Source organism: Rhincodon typus, chromosome 20, assembly GCF_021869965.1.
Source record: "Rhincodon typus isolate 14 chromosome 20, sRhiTyp1.1, whole genome shotgun sequence".
NCBI lineage: Eukaryota > Metazoa > Chordata > Chondrichthyes > Orectolobiformes > Rhincodontidae > Rhincodon > Rhincodon typus.
This window is the reverse complement of record NC_063351.1, coordinates 33,600,696-33,622,472: the sequence shown is the minus strand read 5'-3', so window position 1 is coordinate 33,622,472 and position 21,777 is coordinate 33,600,696. Positions and strand designations below refer to the sequence as shown.

At 40.3% G+C, this 21,777-nt stretch overlaps 1 protein-coding gene across 1 annotated transcript in view; it reads left to right on the top strand.

Moving 5' to 3' along the window:
- Positions 1–17,462, top strand: part of LOC109928131 (actin-binding LIM protein 1) — a 233,631-nt gene extending 216,169 nt beyond the window's left edge. The window contains exons 16-18 of the mRNA XM_048609205.1: positions 1,225–1,340; positions 7,155–7,235; positions 8,182–17,462. Coding sequence (XP_048465162.1) covers positions 1,225–1,340; positions 7,155–7,235; positions 8,182–8,295 — 311 coding nt within the window. The 3' untranslated portion in view covers positions 8,296–17,462. The remainder of the gene's footprint in view (positions 1–1,224; positions 1,341–7,154; positions 7,236–8,181) is intronic.
- The last annotated feature ends 4,315 nt before the right edge of the window (positions 17,463–21,777 follow it).

The window sequence follows — 21,777 nt, the reverse complement described above, 5'->3', positions numbered from 1 at the left end:
CCCTTCCTCAGAATGGTTCTGAGGAAGGGTCACCGGACCCGAAACGTTAACTCTGTTTTTCCCTTCACAGATGCTGCCAGACCTGCTGAGCTTTTCCAGCAACTTTTGTTTTTGTTCCTGCTTTACAGCATCTGTAGTTATTTCGGTTTTGTTTATATTCAATAGGACTATTTAGTTTTAGATGAGAAGAAGCAATGAATAATGTGTACAAAATTTCATCACAATGCACTAAGCGTGTGTTAACTATTTAATATATAACTAATTTTGATTTCTAAATGCAATAAAAATGTTTTATACATGTAATTATACACAACATCTGCTTCAAGGAAACCAGGCCAGGAAAAGAGTAAAGTTTGAGTATGTCATTTCTAATTTTTGGTTCTTTCGCAAACTGCAAATCCCAAATATGCACATGGTAATTCAAGTGTTTTTAAAAATGCACATCATGAAGGTTTTTATTTATTTTTTAAACTTTGAGTTTTAGCCCATAATTTTGTTTATATTTTGTTCTTCTTGGGGAAAAATGCTGAAATAGGTCAGCTTCCTCTTCAGTTTACTTTATGTAATATCTTGACATATAGTACTCAAACGAGCTACAGTTTGGAAAGTTAGTCTATTTGATGGCGAAACTGGAATCATGCAAATGAACCTCACCAAGCCTGTTGAGTTTACCTGAGTATTTCCAAACTAAATCACATTTTGATGGTGAAACAATTTCATACAATTGAAGTTACATTTTCTTCTGGACATTAGTGGAAATCATAATAGAGATTTGGTGGTTAAAAACCAAGGTATTTGAATTGATACAGTGTGGAGCTGGAGGTACACAGCAGGTCAGGCAGCTCAGAGGAGTAGAAGGGCCGACATTTCGGGTCGGGGCCCTTCATCAGAACATTGTTCATACTGCTATTGCAGAACATTGCAAAATAACTTAAATTCACTATGATGCGGCATTTCTATCATACTAATTCTGATAGTACCTTTTTAATTCATAAAACAATAATGCATCAGTTAATCTTACAACGCCATGCCTGATGTGAAAGGCTGAAGATTGTATAGAATAATGCTGGGTTAGTTTTTTCTTGAGTCAGCTTTGAGGAAAAATACTGTGTTATCTATATTTGTTTTACACTTAGAACAAACTAGCTTACAACAAATGCATTTTAGTTCTCTGAAGTTTCGTATGATTTTGTATTGATATAGTGACACATGCATTGTGACTCTTATTGATACACAGTCATTATTTCTCTCTCTATCCTTTGCAGTCTTCACAGGAAGGAACTGTACAAGGAACAAGGATGGACAGGGGAGTTTCAATGCCTAACATGCTGGAGCCAAAGGCAAGTCTACAAAAATCAGTAAAATTGTGGATATATAATTTTTTTAAAAAAAAGCTTACTGAATATGATAAGAATAACTTAAGTAGGCAAAAAATTCAGCTGGTGTTTCCCAGACAAATTGGTGTACTTCCAATTATCAGTGCTGATAGGTCTACATCAGCAATAATTTCCATCCAGTTTCAGTTCTTCCTGTGGAGAAAGGGTGTAGTCCCAGCAGATAACCTCTCCAAATTCACAGGCAAGATTGCAAACTTAAAACCGCATGGCCAGTTAGCCTACATCCACCCATTGTATCAGTATTTCTGTTATTTCTGTATTCCACTATGTCGCACTTTCTCGTGGTGAGTATGCTAGATTTGTGCATCACTTTTAAAAAATAGTCATTTGCTTTTCCTTCACTTTGGCAGGAAATGAATGGGAACAAATAAGTTTGCAAGGAGAGAAAACCTGTTGAAAATAGACACAGAAAATAAACTTGAAAATAAATAAATAGACAAAACATTTGGCGGGAATGACCCTGACTTGTCTCCTATTAATGTAGATCCTAAGTCACGACTTGGGATTACATTTAAATAAAATGAAATACTGCAAATGCTGGAAATCTGAAATTAGAACAGAAAATAATGGAAATACTCAGCCAGTCAGGCCCTGGGGAGAGAAATAGAGTTAATGTTTTATGTAGAATATGAATGAAGAAGAGTTATATTTGAAACGTAGCATTAATTCTGTTTCTCTGTTCATGGAGACTGCAGACCTGTTGAGTCTCTCCAGTATTTTCTATTTCTATTTTGTCAGAGAATCTCATTAATATGCAGCTAACTTTGTCAGCCTCAGATAAGTATGTATGTATTCGGGACTCCGGGTGGAATTTAACATCCTCTTATGTGTCAAATTTGCTGGTGGTTGCATTTAAAGAGCTGCGAGTGTGGTGGGTGGGAACACCACTATCTTCCCATCTCTGCCTCAACTAAATCCACAGCAGGGCACCAACTCCAATTGAGGCCCTTAATAGGGACTCACCAAGTGAGACGCCATGAAGTAAGCCTAGTCGGGATTGCTTGCAAAACTTCCATGGGGATACCTTGTTCAAAGATACTCAATACCTTACAGAGGGACTCAGCATTGTGAAGATGGGGATTTGGTGGGTGTAGATTGCCTGACCCTCCTCCCCTGTGACCTACCACCCCATGACACCCCTCCTCCAATGACTTGTGGCTGGGTCCGTCCTTGAACCTTGGCCTCTGGTGGGTGCAGTATTGGCAGCAACTGCTGCTTTCCCACTGGCACTGTCAACCAATGAAGAGCTGCTAACGCTGATTGACTGTACAAGAGTGCTGATGGGGATTTCACATTGTTGAGATGAGTCAAAATGGAAGGGACAGGTAAAGAGGGAGGCAATGGCCTAGTGGTATTAGGGGAGGCAATGGCCTAGTGGTATTAGGGGAGGCAATGGCCTAGTGGTACTATCTCTGGACTGTTAATCCAGAGGCCCAGATAACATTCTGGGGACCCGGGTTCAAATCCCGCCACATGGTGGAATTTGAATTCAATAAATATCTGGAATTTAGAATCTAATGATGATCATGAATCCATTGTCGATTGTCAGGAAAAAACCATCTGGTTCACTAAGGTCCTTTAGAGAAGGAAACTGTCATCCTTACCTGGTCTGGCCTACATGTGACTCCAGACCCGCAGCAATGTGGTTGACTCTGAACTGCCCTCTGTGCAATTAGGGATGGACAATAAATGCTGCCTAGCCAGCAATGTCCTCATCCCATTAACGGATAAAAAAAGAGACACGCTATGTTGTAAGTTCATTGTTAAGGAATGGCAATATAATTCCAAGTCAGGATGGTGAGTGGTTAGACGTGGAACTTGTAGATCATTTTGTTCCCATGTATCTGCTGCTATTGTCCTTCTAGGTGGTAGCAGTTGTGGGTTTGGAAGATGCTGTCTAAGGATCTTTGGAGAATTTTTGCAGTGCATTTTACAGATGGTACACATTGCTGCTGCTGAGTGCTGGTGATGGAGGAAGTGAATGTTTGTGTATGTGGTGTCAACCAAGTGGATTGCTTTGTTCTGGATGGTGTCAAGCTTCATGGGTACTGTTGAAACTTCATTCATCCAGGCAAGTGGGAGAGTATTCTATCATACTCCTGACTTATGCTTTATAAATGGTAGGCAGGCTTTGAGGAGTCAAGAGGTGAATTACCTAACACAGGATATCCACCCTTTAGCTTGCTTTTGCAGCCACTGTATTTATGCAAAAGCTATGTGGCTAGTCCATTTAAGTTTCTGATCAGTAGTAACTCCCAGGATGTTGATGACGGGGGATTCAGTGATTGTAAGGCCGTTAATGTCAAAGGGTGATGGACAGTTAAATTCTCTTTTGTTGGAGATAGTCATTGTCTGACACTTGTGTGGCGTGAACGTTACTTGCTTCTTGTCAGCAAAAGGATATTGTCCAGGTCTTGCTGCATTTGGACATAGACTGCTTCAATATCTGAAGTCACCAATGGTGCTGTGCAAACATCCCCACTTCTGACCTTAGAGTGGAGGGAAAGTCATTGATGAAGCAACTGAAGATTGTTTGGGCTAGGACACTACCCTGAGGAACTCCTGCAGTAACATCCTGGAGCTGAGATGATTAACAACCACAACCAGCTTCCTTTGTGCTAGATATGACTCCAATCAGTGGAGAGTTTTCCCCATGATTTGCACTGATTCTAGATTTGTTAGGAACAAAAACAAAGTTGCAGGAGAAGCTCAGCAGGTCTGGCAGCATCTGTGAAGGGAAAAACAGAGTTAACGTTTCGGGTCCCGTGACCCTTCCTCAGAACAGATTTGTTAGGGCTCTTTCATGCCACACTCGGTCAAATGCCCTTGGTGTCAAGGGCAATTGCTCTCATCTTTTGATATTCAGCTCTTTTGTCCATATTTGAACAAAATATGTAATGGGATCAGGAGCTGAGTGGCCCTGATAGAACCTAAACTGGGCATCAGTGACCCGGTTTTTATTAAGTCACCCAAAATGAAGGATCACTGGATCCAAAATGTTATCTCTGCTTTCTTTCCACTGATGCTGTCAGACCTGATGAGTTTTTCCAGCAATTCCTGATTTTCTTTATTATTAACTAACTGCTGCTTGATAATACTATTGATGACATCTTCCATCACTTTATTGATGATTGACAGCAGACTGAGCAGGTGGTCATTGGCTGGGTTGGATTTGTTCTGCTTTTGTGTGCAGGGCATTCCTGTGCAATTTTCCACATAGTATGGTTGATGCCTGTGTTGTAACTGTACTGGAGCAGCTTGGCCAGGGACCTGGCAAGTTCTGGAGCACAGTCTTCGATACCATTGGTGGAATGTTGTTGGAGCCCATATTTTTTGCCGTATCCAGTGCCTCCAACTATTTTTTTAATCACATGGAGTGAAACAAATTGGCTAAAGACTGGTAACCTGGGGATGTCTGGGGGAGGCTGAGATGGATTATCCACTTTCAAATGGATTATCCACTTGACACTTCTGGCTGAAGATTGTTACAAATGCTCAAGCCTTATCTTTTACACTGATGTGTTGGGCTGCCCACTCACCACTTAAGCGATAATTGGGGAGTTGTTATGATATGAAATTTGCACAATTGTCATGTTTTGGGACTGTCTCTTTAATTGACAGTAAAATGCAGAAATGAAAGGGGTCACATTACTTGTCTGAATTCTGCTGATCAACAGCTTTGGGTTGTATGTGATGATACTGTGGATTTAAGAGGTGTATTTTGTCCTTTTTTTAAATGAAGGGAGGTTGAAACAGGGGTACCAAATGATCTGCTGAAATCCAATAAAGTAAACAACTTGTGAGGCCTTGGGATTTTTTTTTAATGTTGGAAAGGAAGTAACATGAAGGCTAGAGTCAAGCTCCACAGAACCAGGATTTTTAGTTTTAACTTTCTGCATTTGTGGGGGTCTTGAAGCTGTATGTGGAAGCTCTTATTCTTCTCTCTGCTACAGCTAAAAGCAGGGGTTCTCTTCCAGCTGCTAGAATTGCATGAGAAATATATTTTCTGAATTTGCTTTTGCCAAGGGTGTGTTTATGGGATGTTACTATCTTGCAATAGTTAATTAGTAGTAGTTAATATATACATTATTTTGTTAAGCATTTCAATACCGTTACAGTTAAGCTAATTCTTTTCTTTTATATTTATTTTGTCTGTATTTTAACTGTAAAAGTAGTGTGTTTTGCTTAAAGTCGAGTAGTTTGACCCATGGAATTGCATCTGGAATGTAATGCCGTACACTTACCTTTAAAATAAGAAAATGTTAGGGTCTAGGCTATCCTCTTAATATATTTTGAGGGAGTTTGGTCTGGTCCATAACAAGTACAGTACAGTTGTTAAAGAAGGATTCTGTAACTGTGTTGTTAGTGGGTAAACTGTGAATCTCCAAGTCACAGGGAGGTGTTAGGAATGTCAGATTTTAAATGACTACACTTTTTTTATATTGCCTATTTAATTCCAAAATAGAATGGAGTTGTGGGATTCACACAATAGCTAATTAGCCTTTCTAATTGGATGCAGATCCCATGCGATACCTGTTGCCATGGAGGTTGCCTTTGAGAGTGAGGAGACTAAAAGAAATAATTATTGACTGAGCTTTCAGGTTTTCTTAAAATATTTCTGAACTTAAAAACAGGACAGCCTGCTAGAACTTGCGAAACAGAGAGAGAGATGGCAGTAAGATGGAGGCAGATAGTCCTGCACCTTAAACAAAGAAAATGCTGGCTCTGTTAGGCGCCATGTTAAAAATGTGTGGCAGCACACATTCGGTTTGAAGAGAACAAGTTCATGAGTTTCAGTCGATATTGGAACATTCACCTATTTTGGCTGGAGGAAGAATCACTAATTTATCCCTCTCTGAAAGTCAGTTCTGAGATTAGAAGTTATCCAGCTGGGAAAGGAAAAGAAAGGAAGCAAGGGCTATGAGGTGGCAGCCTGAAAAGTTGAGTTGAGACCATAATCAGGTCATCTTTGATCTTTTTTTTTGAATAGAATCCTTACAGTGTGGAAACAGGCCCTTCGGCCCAACAAGTCCACGCCAACCCTTGGACCATCCCACCCAGACCCACCCCCTATAACCCACCTAATCTACACACCCCTGAACAGTACGGGCAATTTAGCATGGCCAATCCATCTAACCTGCACATCTTTGAGCACCCAAAGGAAACCCATGCAGACACGGGGTGAATGTGCAAACTCCACACAGACAGTCGCCTGAGGGTGGAATTGAACCTAGGTCCCAGGCGCTGTGAGGCAGCAGTGCGAACTACGGAGCCACGGTGCATTTACTTGCACCACTGTACATCCTTATTGAATGATGAAGCAGACTTAAGGGTTGGTAAGGTCTATTCCTACCCTTAGTTCTTGTAAGCCCTCTGGAGTTAGGAGTCACTTTACACTGGTTTCTGGAGAATGAAGTGTCCCTTAAGGGACATAGCCATCAAGGGATATTTTCCGTCATTTTAAAAATTAAATGGAGATGTTTTCTGTGGTTGAGATCATATTACTGAATAGTGTTTAGAATAGTGTTGCTTTAGTTTGTTGGTTACAACAAAATAGTTTAATGTGATCGTTCCAGTCAGCCTCTGAAAATTGTTAAATCTTTTAGAAGTTATTGATCTGCACGAGGATCATAATAATGCCTTATTCTATAGATTATAATAGAAGATGTAAAAAGATGCTTGCTACTTATACTTAATGAAGATGAGTAGATCAAATTGAATTTCCTGTACTGATATAAGTTTTCCTCTATTGTGCAGATTTACCCTTATCAAGTGCTTTCAGTGACTAACAGGGGACGCAGCAAATTACCAAGAGATGTAGACAGAACAAGACTGGAGGTGAGAGCATGGACTGCCCATGAAGAATTGGGAAATGAATATTACTGTTTGGGAATTGGAAAGATCACTAGTTCCAAACCTAATAAACTGACTTGTAATGCTCTGACTTTCAAATGTGTGACCACCTGGATGAAAAAAAAAATTATGCCACTGGACTCTGTCATCCTGAAAGGGTTTCAGGATGGTGCAGTTGTTGTGTGGTATGATGTCTTCGGTTCAGCACATGTGAGATTCATTTCAGGCATCAGATTAAATATTCAGTATTACAAAGATAACACTTTGATATGAAGGAAACTGTTCTTTCCATCACCAATGTTTGCACTGAAATCTACAGCACCCAAATCATAGCATTTTGGTCCCCTTTAAATTACTTCCGTGTTTTGTTGAAATTATTTATTCTTTATTTGAAATACATTTTCTAGTATCTAGATTTCTAGATTTCTGAAGAAGGGTCCAGACCCGAAACATCAGCTTTCCTGCTCCTCTGATGCTGCTTGGCCTGCTGTGTTCATCCAGCTCTACACCTTGTTATCTCCTATTCTAGTATCAATGCTGGCTTTGTTCCAGCACTTGTGATTTAACTGAAAGTAAAATTCTGGATTTAACTTCTGCTCTGTCCTTGCTCATCTGCCTCATTTCCCGACTGCTTATCTTAGTCCACTGACACTACAGATTAACTGTGAAACTCTGTACTGTTTCCCCAGCTTGATGTATCTTGATGACTGAAACTAAAACATAATCTAATGTGCGCTTTTCTCAGCTAAAGTATTGTTGGAAAAGGAATGGCACCCAGTTAGTCAATGACTTGGGAGGAAATTATGCCAAGTGCATATAAAGAAAGAAAATATCTGATCATAGATATATAAATGTAACTTCAATGTTGTTGATGATCGTTGCAAATAACTTTAATAATCAAATACTTTTTCTTTATTATTTATTCTTCTAGCGTCATCTAGCCCCTGACGTTTTTTACCGTCTATTTAATATGTCTATCCAGGAGTTTGACAGGCTACCACTTTGGAAACGGAATGAACTTAAGAAAAGAGCTCACCTCTTCTAATCAACAAAATGCATGATGGAACTGGGTGACTGCAGAGGCCAAATAGCAATGTAATATTTTGTAAGGGAAGCATCCTAGAAGTTAACAAAAAAAAACTTCTGAAACATACCTGTGCTACTGCAGATGACCAGAGCAAGGTCAGAGAAATTGATAGTCGCATTAAAGTTGCTAGAATTTTGACCTGAGAATTCTATTGCAATTTCCTAAATAATATGAATGACAGTAATATCATCTCTTATTAAACAATAACTTTCTCTGACCTTTCTAGAATTAAAATAGATCGGTTATTGTACTGAGTTGGATTACATTTTTTTCTTTTATAAATAATTTGAATACCATGCTTTGGAAACATATTTAAATATTTAGCCATACTACTCTAAGCAAACTGCAGCAACCAGTGTTCTCTGCCTCGCACTGTGAAAGCCTGGGCTTGTGAACCGGAGAGGTGAGGGGACTAATTTGGAGTTGGTTTGTACAAAATTATGCTTTGGACTTGTATTGCTTGAAAACTTCTACACTGTGTGCTGTAGTTGAAAAGATGTATGTACAGCTGCTATTCATAATAGTCATGTCAGATATACAAGAAAAAATGATGAAAACAGAAATGTTCTTCAAAGTCAGCAGTTCAGGTTCATGGAGAAACGATAAAATGACTTCATATCAGTGTGTCACTTCATTCATTTGTATTGAAAACAAAACAGAAAATGTTGAAGTTATTGCCCAGATATTTTGTGTATTGCGTTGCTTGTATTTGTACTTGCCTTAATGTTATGAACTGTCACTTGCACCGATTCCCTTAGTACCAGGTCAGTCCTTTATTATGTTGTGCGTTTGGGACATTGCAAGTGTCATAAAATGACTATTTCATTTGCTTAAGTCCTTTGAATGAATGGGCCAGTGTTCATATCATTCCCAGCTGATATACAGTTAATAGCCTTGAAATTATAGCTTGGGGTCATATGTAATTATTCTGCACACTGTTTTAATCGAGGCAGTTACCATAGCTTACTGTCACTATTAAAATAGTGCATAAAGTAATGAATACAATAGTGTTATATTGTATAATTTCTAGACTAATATATTCCCACTTAGCAAAAAAAAGTTACATCATCTTTAAAAATATGATATAGTCTTATAAGGATGCTGCAGTGTGCCTGCCAAAGATCTTAATTGGAATAGATTTGAATGGATAGGAAATTTGATCCAGTATAGTGAGAGAAAATTATTATTTGTATATATGTACAAACTGTAGCCTCAATTCAATAGAAACCAGGCTTGAGAAGATGTTGCCTTAGACTAAGGTTTAATATGTTGAAGAATACAATAGGATAAGTGACACAACTGGTAAGCACTTTATCCTATCTGTGTTGCCAACCGGATTTTTTTATCCTGTGTAAATTAGTTTTGCTTGCCTTCCCTGACAGGATTCTAAAGTTATTAAGTAATTTCCCTGAGAGGATACATTAGGATAATACAGCACAAACAGACCCTTATAGCATTATCACTCATTGTTTTAGAGGCAATTAGTTTGCAGTCAGCTTATAGAATAAGTGAATTATATTTTGACTTTTAAATGCTTTCACTGAATATTACAAGTAAATATTCAATTAAATAAATCCAACAGTTCACACTGCGCTTTAAGATTATATCATCTTGTGTTTATAAAAGACAAAATATCTTAAAAAAGCAATTAAAATTAATGAATATTGGCAATATACCACATGGTTAACCCCAAGCAATATTTTGTTTCCTCAACCAAACATTTCATTTGCATTTCAATTTATCACCAGGTATTTAATTGTAGAATTTGTGTGCATTTTCTATATTTTATATCTTATGCATTTTATTTAATCTGAAATCTGGTTGCAGTGTTTCTAAATACAGTGGGGTGTAATTTTGACTTGAGCAGTAACAGAAAATGGACAATAGCATATCAACAGCCGAGTTACACCACTCGAGATTCGGTTTTATGTAATTAATGGAAAAGAGAATTAAGCTGGTGGCAAAACAAGTTGCCCTTATGTCAGTGCTCATTTAGTGTCCCTATCCAGTTTATATCCCAAGGTTTCTAAGGGTGCGTGTGAACTCAACATTCAGTGTGAGTGTAAGGTAGTTTTGCAGCAAAACTAAACTTGCATGTTGTAAATTGGGTGTTAAGTTTTGAACTGACTCCAAAATGAAGGACAGTGAAATTCACTCCTGCAGGGAGTCTCACTCTGTCACGCACCACTGTAGGGTTAAGCCTAACCTGGAATTTAGGCTATGGTCCACCTTACGAATTTCAGCCTGTCTCTATTTCTTGGTGTAAATCAGCCATTTATAATTCACTCCCAGCAGTACGTTGCGTCTAAAGGAAGGAGAGGGAAGTTGAACTTCTGCTTCAGGGGTCTAGAAATGGTCATCAATTCAGTATTGATAGATGAAAGTTAGATACCTTTACATAGTTCTTGCCTCGATTGCATAGGATCTTCATGCAAGCACTCTAACTCCTTAGCTGTCCTCGGACATTATCCACTGAATCCCAGGCAATGCAGTAGGGGCATGGATATTTAGTTGTACAGATCTTTGCTACTATTTCTTCTGCTTTTCTTTGCAGGGCACAAAGCAGAGGAAAGTAGGCCCCATAAGCTGTTGCAGGTGAAACACTGAAAACCATTTTGAATAATGTGTGTGATTCTGATAATGGGAGTTTGTTAGTGATTCTTAAAATTAACAAGTACTTGCCTGCTTGATTTTGTATGGAAACTTGCAAGAGGTCATTGTGTTCAGAGTTTTATCTAGCTTGTTGGATATACAAAGTTTTAAAAATGGACCTAATGCAAGTTGCCTCCAGAATTGTAAGTTCAATTCTGCTTTGTCCCCTCTGTGCTTTTTAATTGCAACTGCTAGCATTTGGAATTCATGAAGTATGTAGTTTTTAAAATAATGATGGAATTTAACATCTGAAGGAAGCATTCCGAATCAGTTGGAACAGCTAAGTATAGGAAGTGTGACCAGCTATTTTAAAGTTACTTTTCTTTTAGTCTATCAGTGAATGCCATGAATAAAGCAAAGTTTTCAGTGTTTTATTTATTGTCTTCCTTCTTTAAATTAGTCACACTAGTATGAATAAAAGTGTGAAGAATCATATTGACATTTTTACGCTGCACAGCAAATTTGCGCTCAGAGTTCAACAGTGAGCATAATGTTGGAGTCATGCTTTTTGTTTAGAGTCTCTGAGGCATGCCATATGGTTGCTTGGTAATAGTTAATTAACAGCTAAAATGTGTTGTGCAATATGGAGCAAATATAGAAGTAAGAATTTTCAAGCTACAGATTGAGCATTTTGGTTAAACTGGACTTCGTTGTTAGTTTTCTCATAAGACGTTGTAACTGGTGATTTAATGTAATGTTCTGTTTCATATTTAAATACTCCATTTTAGAAGCACTTTCCTAAAACAAGTAAACACGCTACGTAGAATTTACAGCAAGGGAACATACCCTTGAGCCCAACTGGTCTGCGTCTGAGTTTATGCTCCACGTGAGTTTTCTCCTTCACTTAATCCTATCAGCAGTCTCATCTTAATTTCAGAATGCAACTGAACCATTTTTAGTATCCTGTGTAATATGTAGTGATGGGAGCTGATTTCTTTTATACAGAATAAGCTCCCAGGGCCACAGTGCAGAGAGAGAGACACTGTAAAACTGTGACAGATGTCAAAGCAACTTAAAAAGATGCACTGAAGTCTTTACAAGTTAGTAATGGTGGCTGTAAATCTAAATAACTGTAACAGAAACAAACTGCAACCTGATAATTGCCAAACAAAATGAAAACGCTTAGTAATAAAGTCAAATTTCAAGATGAAATTTCTGACTTCTCACCATGCGTCATTGGAGTTGATATATATCGCTGAAACTGATGGACTGAGCTTGTAAAGACTAACTACATTCTGTCTGACTTTGTTTCATTAAACAGATTGTTTAATAAATGAACTTCTGCCTTATAAAATTACATTGAATGTCAAGGGTGTATATTAATGTATGTGTGTCTCTACTATAAATACAATTTATTTTCCTTGATCTCTCAGAACCGCACCCCTATTCTGGCCAAGAGGTTATGTTGAAGATCTGCTCAGAACCCACAGGGAATATTTGAGCTGTTCAGCCTATCTCCATTTCCCATTTTTCTTTGCCCTTTATAGATCTCCATTCCAGTGCCTTCTCATAACAGTGTGACTGAGACCATTAACTCACTGTGTGCAAAAGTATAGGTGGCTGGTTTGGGGCAAGGCAAAGTTTAAACTGATCCAGTCAAGAGCTCAAAAACTGTGTTTGAGACAGCATAGTAGAAGCAGTACCTTGTACTTCATTTGTCATACCTAGTGTGGGAAGTTGTGGATGACAAAATGTAGCAATTATAATTGTCCACAATAATATCCTTTGCCTTTACTCTGACAAGGTTAGTTGAAGTCACTAGATATACTGTAAAAAATTCAAATAAATTAGCGGTTTCACTCACATTATTTAATTACATTTATCAGAAAAAGAGCATCAAGAGAGACAGGTCTATGAAAGCAATAAGTGCCTTGGTCCTATATTTGATTTCATTCTAAAACAACTATCAAAATGTGAAAATTTTAAATTGTAACTTTTCCAAATTAAACAATTTGTACTTATTTTTCAGTTTATTCGGAAGCTGATCTGCTTCCAAACCTCTGTCAAGAGTTCCTTTACTTTTCTGTCTGATAATATAAATTTCCAAGCCAATTTTCCTCTCCTACGTTTCCTCGGAAGATATCCCAACCTCTGCTTGGCATTCCCCATTTGAAACTGTCCCAGGAATGCAGTCAAGGAGGTGATTGATTCAAGAAGAGACATAAAAATTAAATTAAATCTTTCCATTACTATCTAGTCCTTTTAACTAACTCCTTGTTTGGACCAAACTTCCACTTTATCACATTGTTTATGCTACTTTTAATTCAAGTTATTAGATAATTCATTTGTATTGAATACAAAAATGACATCAACTTATTATAAGTGGACTATTAGCAAATTGACTCCTTTTTGAGTAGTGCAAATTTAGTGATAACAGCCTGGAAGTTTAGCTTAATTTGTGTAGTGTTTTGTGTAAAGGTACAATAATTTCCATGGTTGTCTCTCTGAAAATGCAGTGGCCTGTAGCATTGGTAAATTTGATGTTGAGAATAATTTGTACAGATGGTAAGGACAATCTCATTTGCCTTTGATATTTTCTAATCTTATATATTTGCAATTACAATAATGAGTTGTTTCAGTGAAACCAAATTCAATTGCAAGTCACTTTTAAATGTTTGGTCTACCTATTTGAATATTTTTAACTGCTGTCTTTGACAAAACCAGTCTCAACCAGTTGTGGTCTGTATTAGAACTTTAGGAAAGTATTCAATGCTTTATTTTGTTAATTGTGGCAAGAGTTGTCAATTTGAGGTTGCTGTAATTCTAGAATGCAATTCAAAAATAGTCAGGCTGTGACTTGAGCCCTATACTGGGTATTACGTAGTACACAGTCCTTGCACTGCATGACTCATTTTTGGCTACTTTATCCAGTTGCTAATCTCACCCTACTCTGTCCCCACACTTCACTTAACTTTACCTTCCATGTATGCGCGCAAAACCATATGCAAAACAAGACATATGCACACCCTTTTAATTACACCATGTGGAGGCTAACTCTGATGACTTCTCCATATCCTTTCTATTCTGCTTTTCCTTCTTCTGATCACAATCTCTTTCCATCCACTTCAACAATACCCCTGACTCCTACAACCATGCTGTTTGTTAGTTCAAACTCCCTTTCCTTTGACCCACATCTGCATTAATATTAATATCTTGTAAATGTACCATTAAACATTTTGTCTCCATGTCAGACATCTTGAGCCCCACTGCTATCATCCAGAACAACCAAATGCACAAATTCAAGTCCGTGGACCAAAATTCATATGTTTTATAGTTGGCTTGACCATCTCCTGCTGTAGCATAATTTCCACTTTTATATTAAGTTGCTTTAGTACTGTGGTGACCCTGGAACACAAGAAAAAACTTCACACCACTGCTAAAGTCACTTCTTCTGACTTCAGTGCCCTCCCTCTCCATTTTAACCTGTAGTACTAAATCGAAGAAACTCACAGGCTTATGTCTTTCCAAAATTAGATGTATAAAACATAGAATGTAGAACTGTATAGCACAGGAATTGGTCCATATCCCACTATTCTTTGCATATTCATGTGCTTATCTAAAAGTCCCTTAAAAGCCCCTATTGTATCTGCATCCACCACCACCCCTGCTACCGCGTTCCAGACTCCTACCACTCTGTGTAAAAAATTTGCCCCTCATGTCTCCAAAGCTTCCACATCCTTCCTGTAATGTGGCAACCAGCATTGAATGCAATACTCTATGTGACCTAACCAAAGTCTTATAAAGCTGCAACATGACATCCTGACTCTTGTACTCAATTCCCTGACGAAGAAAGGCAAGCATGCCATATGCCTTCTTTACACCCTACCTACTTGCGTGTCTACTTGCTTTGGATATCTGGTGGATATCTGCTTCTTTCTGCACCTGACATGTTATGACACATCTCTGGAGGTCTTCTGGTTCAGAGGTTGTCTGGCCCACAAGAATCCCATAGAAACAAAGAACGTGGAAATAGGTTTGTAAATGGTGTGCTGTTTACCTGCACAGAGTGCTGTCATTACCTTGAGCACCAGCACTTCTATTATGTTATAATTTCTAATTACCGTTAGTGATTATGGTTGGTATGGTGCACTGTCACAAATCTTCCTTTCTAGTTATTTTATAATCAACCTATTCATAGAAAGTATCATACGCCTTTGGATCAGGTGGGATTTCATTAAATCCCTACAGTGTGGAAACAGGCTTTTCAACCCAACAAGTCCACACCGACTCTCAGAGCATCCCAACCAGACCTTTACCCCACCTAATCTACACATCCCTGAACACTATGGGCAATTTAGCATGGCCAATCCACCTAGCCTGCACATCTTTGGACTGTGGGAGGAAGCCGGAGCACCCGGAGGAGACCCATGCAAACATGGGGAGAATGTGCAAACTTCACACAGTCACCAGAGGGTGGAATCGAACCCGGACCCCTGGCGCTGTGAGGCAGCAGTGCTAACCACTGAGCCACTGTACCCTGAACCAAGGTCAGGGCAACACTGCTCCATAAAAACCTTCACCCTCAGTTATTTTACTCTTATCTGAAATCGGATCTGACTCCAAATAGTTTGTGGTTTTGGACCAGACTCGGATACCAATATGTAGTAATGACACTTAAACACCCATTTCAGAAACCCTAATTACAACAATGTTATTATCCACAACAACAAAAACAGAAATTGCTGGAAAAACTCAGCAGGTCTAGCAGCATCTGTGGACAGAAAGCAGACTTAATGCTTGGGGTCCAGTGACCTATTTTCAGAACTGTTTGTGGCTTGGAAATGGTTGATGTATATGCTAAAGGTGGGGTGGGGGGAATGTCGTAACAATAGACGAAGACGGAACCCAGAGAGAGAGAGAAAACCAGTTAGACAGACAAAAGGATGGGTAATAGCCTGGGAGAATCAAAACTCAAGGACATTTTTTTGAGGTGAGAGCAGAAAGATTTTAAAAAAAAAAGGACAATTAGTTTTACACGAAGAGTAGTTCATGTGTGGAATGAACTGCCAGAAAAAGTGGTGGATGCAGGTACAATTACAACATTTAAAAGACATTTAGATAAGATCATGATTAGGAAAGGTTTGCAGGGATATGGGCCAAGCACAGGCAAGTGGGACTAGTTTAGTTTGGGAATATGGTTGGCATGGACGAGTTGGACTGAAGCGTCTGCTTCCATGCTGTATGACTCTGATGATAAAGGCTGGTGTGTGAGGGTTGAGGTAGGGACATGGGAGAAGTTGTTCAAGCTTCAGTTCTTTGGGGTTTGTTTTATTTAATGCTATGTTCAGCAAAATATACTGGATAAGTTTAAAGATACAGCTGAAAATTTGAATTGGTCTCATTCAGATCTCTCTTATGTATTTCTGATGCGGACTTCTTCAACCTCGCTAACTGCTTACTCAAGACGATTTGCAGCCTTACCTGAACCCTGAGGTGACAATTCTACTACATATCCCATCTGCCTGCCATCACCACTAGCTTGCACTTCCAGAGTATTGACTGCTTAAACCCAAATTTCAATCTGTCCCCTGCCAAAAACATCAATGTCTTCTTTGCCAACTTGTGGATTGTTTTATACTTCCTCCTGCAGTCTCCCAATTTTTGCCTTCCATGTATTTCAGTTCTGTCTTTCTAAGCAAGGTCTTGCATGTTCAGCACCCAGTCTATCCGCAGCTTTAGTGGCTCATTGTGCCTCAGTGAATTCACTTCAGGGTCTTCATCCTCATGTTCAAATCATTTGGCCATATCACTCTGAATAACCTTCTCCAACCATATGTCACAGCTCGCTCTCTTCAATTCTTTGACTGTTATTGACAATTAACCTCAACGTTCTCCATTCCACCAGTGAAAACTGAGCCTTCAGCCTTCTTGTTAATATGAGGTTCTCCTTCTTAATCACTTTGTCTCTTTGCTACTTTGAAAAGCCTCCAAAAAAATGTCTTCAACAAGGCCTTGGGTCTCTTCCCTATCACCATCTCCTCCACTTGCCATGTTCACATATCTTTGGAAAGTGCTCCAACATCACTTCTCCATGTGGGTGCAATATAAATCTAAGTTGTTAACAATTGGACAGAGTAAAACATCATCTCATGATATTGAAAATTAACTTACTGGAAACAGAAAAATAGGCTGCTGCTCCATTTGATTCATTGGATGTAATGCAATCTAATAAATCCAACGAAGGGCAGCATGAACTACATTTCCTCAAAACTTGTCAACTTTATTAATTTAAAGCAAATAGTTTCAGCTGCAGCTGTACAGCTTTTGTTTCATGTTTTCAATGTATGCACAAATTGAGAAGTCACATTGTCACTCTCTTTGATTCTTTTTCTATAAATAATGGCAATTTACTTTGCTCTATATCTTTGTAATGCAAGGAGCACGTACGTGTTGTCCTTCTACACCACTATAATCTGTGTTACTATTGTATTCAACACAAATAAATAAAGAATGTTTTGTGCTTTATTCTTAAATGTTGTGATTTTCTTTCTATATTTAAGAATCTTGAAGCTATTAGACCATTCTTTTTGTGATGGGGATTGGTATTTGAAGTCCTGACCAATTAATAATTCCAGCTTCATCAATGTTTATGCTTAGATTCCCTAAACAGAGAATCTGGCTCAGAGGTAGGACACTACTGCTGCACAACAAAAGCCGTTGTTTCCTGGGTCTGCTTTATGTTCTTTTCCATATCCAGAACTGCTCTTTCACACAACTGAATGGCTTTCCCACCACCAAATCACCGTGACCTGTTTTGTTTCCTGTTTTTAACTATCAACTACCTCAAGTAAAACACCCGTGTCAAGTCATAGAGATGTATAGCACAGAAACAGCTGTCAAACTCATCCATGCTAACTAGATATTCTAAATTAATCCAGTCCCATATACCAGCCTCCACCACTATCTCTTGCAGATTATTCCATTCACACATCACCCTTTGCATGAAGAAGTTGCCCCTTAGGTCCCTTCTAAATCCTTCCCCTCTCACCTTAAACCTACGCCCTCTAGTTTTGGATTCCCCTACCCTGGGAAAAAGACCTTGACTATTCACCCTATCCCTGCCCCTCTTGATTTTATAAACTTCTATAAGATCAGTCCTCAGCCTCCGACGCTCCAGGGAAAATAGCCCCAGCTTATCACTACAGTTCAAAACCTCCAGCCCTGGCAACATCCTTGTAAAGCTTTTCTGAGCCCCTTCAAGTTTCACAACATCTTTCCTGCAGCAGGGAAACCAGAAGTCAAGTCACCATTGTCTTACCAGACCATAAGGCTGGTCTCTTATTAATGGGAGATTTAATTTGAGGTTCACCACACCTCAAGTGAGGGGAGAAGTTGAGAAGGAGTGTCCTTTATGGTACCCTCAGCTGGTGTAGGAATTGAACCCATACTGTTGGCATCACACTGCTTCACAAACCAAATGTCTAGCCAACTGAGCTAAACTGACACCCACACCCATGCAGTCAATTAGGAATTTACATGAAATGCCCATTCTGGGCAAGAGCGGGGTCTGCTTTGTTCTTTTTCCTTCTTTCATTTACACCCGGAAGAGCTATTCACACAGAACCGAGCAATGGTCCCACCACCAAAATCACCATGACTTTTTGTTTGCATTTTTTTTCCTTTAACTAATCACCCGCGTAGTCAATTAAATATTTATAAAGTCCATTATGGTCAGAAATTTACATGCAAAGTCCATTATGGGCAACAGGGGGTCTGCTTTATCTTCCTTTATAATCAGAAAGGGGGTCTGCTTTATAAAGGGTTTAGTGGATGAATTCCAGTTGGGTGAGCCTGTTACCAAAAGAACTCATTTGCAACAAACTCCATAGGGAGCCTAGTTAGTGATTCCCCATGGGTCTAAAAAAGGGGTTTTCACACAGTATAATGTGAGCTAATCCACCTTGGTAACAAAACCAGGGAGGCAGATTATTATTTGAATGGCTATAAGTTGAGAGAGAATATGCAATGAAACCTGAGTATCCTCATACACCAGTTGCTGAAGGTAAGCACACAGGTGCAGTAGGTAATAAAGCAGGCAAATGATATGTTGGCTTTCGTAACTAAAGGATTTGAGTACAGGAGCAGGGATGTCTTGCTGCAAATGTACAGGGCCTTGGTGAGATCATACCTGGAATATTGTGTGCAGTTTTGGTCTCCTTATCCAAAGAAGAATGATCTTGCTACAGATGGAGTGCAGCGATGGTTTACCAGACTGATTCCTGGATGATGGCACTGACATTTTGAGGAGAACTTGAACTGGTTAGGAACAAAAACAAAGTTGCTGGAAAAGCCTAGCAGGTCTGGCAGCATCTGTAAAGGAGAAAACAGAGTTAACATTACAGGTCGGATGACCCTTCCTCAGAACTGATGGTGGCTGGGAAAACATCAGTTTATATGCAGAAAATAGGGAGGTGGGTGGGGTAGGGAGTAAACAATAGGATAGACCCCAAAGAGAGAGAAAGACAGTTGGACAGATAAAGGGGTTGCTAACTATCAGGCTGGAAGGGTGAATAGTTGTTAATGGGGACTGTTAGTGACTAACAACAGGGGGTGTGTAATGGCAAACTATGTGGTAACAAGGCCTGGTGTGAGGGGTACGGGGCTGGGACATGGGAGAGTTTAGGCACTAAAATTATTGAACTCAGTATTGAGTCTGGAGGGTGGTAGGGTCCCCAAGCAGAAAATGAGGAGCTGTTCCTCCAGCTTGCGTTGGGCTTCACTGGAACACTGTAGCAAGCCGGAGACAGAGATGTTGGACAGGGAGCAGGGTGGTGCATTAAAGTGTCAGGCAACAGGTAGTTCAGGGTCTTTTTTGCGAGTAGAACGTAGATGTTCTGCGATGCGGTCGCCAAGTAAATGCTTCGTTTCCCCAATTTAAAGGAGACCACATTGTGAGTAGCGAATGCAGTAGACTAGATTCTGGGAAGTGCAGGTGAAGTGTTGCTTCACCTGGAAGGTATGTTTGGGCCCTTGGATACTGGGGAGGGAGGAGGTAAATGGGCAGGTGTTGCACCTTCGCCGGTTACAGGGGAAGGTGCTGTAGGGCTGTGGGGAGATGTTGGGGGTGAAGGAAGTGTGGACCAGGGTGTCCCGGAGGGAACGGTCCTTGCGGAAGGCGGACAAGGGAGGGGAGGGGAATATGTGTCTGGTGGTGGCATCTTGCTGGACGTGGCCTAAATGGCGTCTGATGATCTTCTGGATGTGGATGTTGGTGGGATGGTAGGTGAGGATAAGGGGAACCCTATCGCTGTTGCGGGAGGGAAGAGAAGGGGTGAGGGTGGAAGTGTGGAAGATGGGTCGGACCTGGTTGAGGGCTCTGTCGACAACGGAGCTGGGGAGTCCTCGGTTGAGGAAGAAGGTGGACACTTCGGAGGCTCCCTTGTCGAAGTTGGCCTCAGCTGAACATATGCGACGGAGACGGAGGAACTGAGAGAATGGGATGGAGTCTTTACAGGAAGTGGGGTCTGAGGATGTATAGTCCAGATAGCTGTGGGAGTCAGTGGGTTTGTAATGGATATTAGTGGCCAGTCTATCCCCAGAAATGGAAACAGAAATGTCGAGGAAGGGAAGGGAGGAGTCAGAGATAGACCAGGTGAAAGTGAGGGCAGGGTGGAAATTGGAGTGAAATTGATGAAGTTTTCCAATTCCAGATGAGAGAGTGAAGCAGCACCAATGATATCATCGATGTATCGGAGAAAAAGTTGTGGGTAGGGACCAGAATAGGACTGGAACAAGGAATGTTGCACATACCCCACAAAGAGACAGGCATAACTAGGGCCCATGCGGGTACCTGTGGCAACCCCTCTTACCTGAAGAAAATGAGAGGAGTTGAAAGAGAAGTTGTTGTAGTGAGGACTAGCTCGGCCAAGCGAGGAGGGTGGTGGTGGGTGGGGATGGTTCAGGTCTTTGTTCCAGGAAGAAGCGGAGAGCCCTAAGACCCTCCTGGTGGGGAATGGACATGTAAAGGGATTGCACATCCATGCTAAAGAGGAGGTGGCTGGAGCCGGTAAACTGGAAGTTTTGAAACCGGCGTAAGGCATCAGATGAATCATAGATGTATGTGGGTAGGGATTGGACCAGGGAGAGAAGACTGAGTCAAGGTAGGAAGAGATAAGTTCTGTGGGGCACAAGCAGGCTGAAACAATGGGTCTGCCTGGACAGTCCTTTTTGTGGATTTTTGGCAGAAGGTAGAAAAGAGCTGTGCGCGATTGGGGGACTATTATTGGAAGCAGAGGAGGGAGATCACTGGATGAAATGAGATCCGTAATCATAGTGGATCCAATGGCCTGATGTAAACTGGTGGGGTCATGGTCCAGGGGAAGGTAGGAGGAGGTATTTGAGAGCTGGCGCTCAGCCTCTGCAAGGTAGAGGTCAGTACGCCAGACTACAACAGCACCATCCTTATCGGCAGACTTGATGACAAATTCAGTCTACGCTTCGTTTCCCCAGTGTAGAGGAGACCACATTGTGAGCAGCGAATGCAGTTGGCCAGATTCTGGGAAGTGCAGGTGAAGTGTTGCTTCACCTGGAAGGAATGTTTGGGCCCTTGGATACTGGAAAGGGGTGAGGTAAATGGGCAGGTGTTGCACCTTTGCCAGTTACAGGGGAAGGTGACGTAGGGCTGTGGGGAGGTGTTGGTGGTGAGGGAAGTGTGGACCAGGGTGTCCCGTAGGGAACAGTCCCTGTGGAAAGCGGACAAGAGAGGGGAGGGGAATGTGTGTCTGGTGGTGGAATCTCGCTGGAGGTAGCAGAAATGGTGTCTGATGATCTTCTGGATGTGGATGTTGG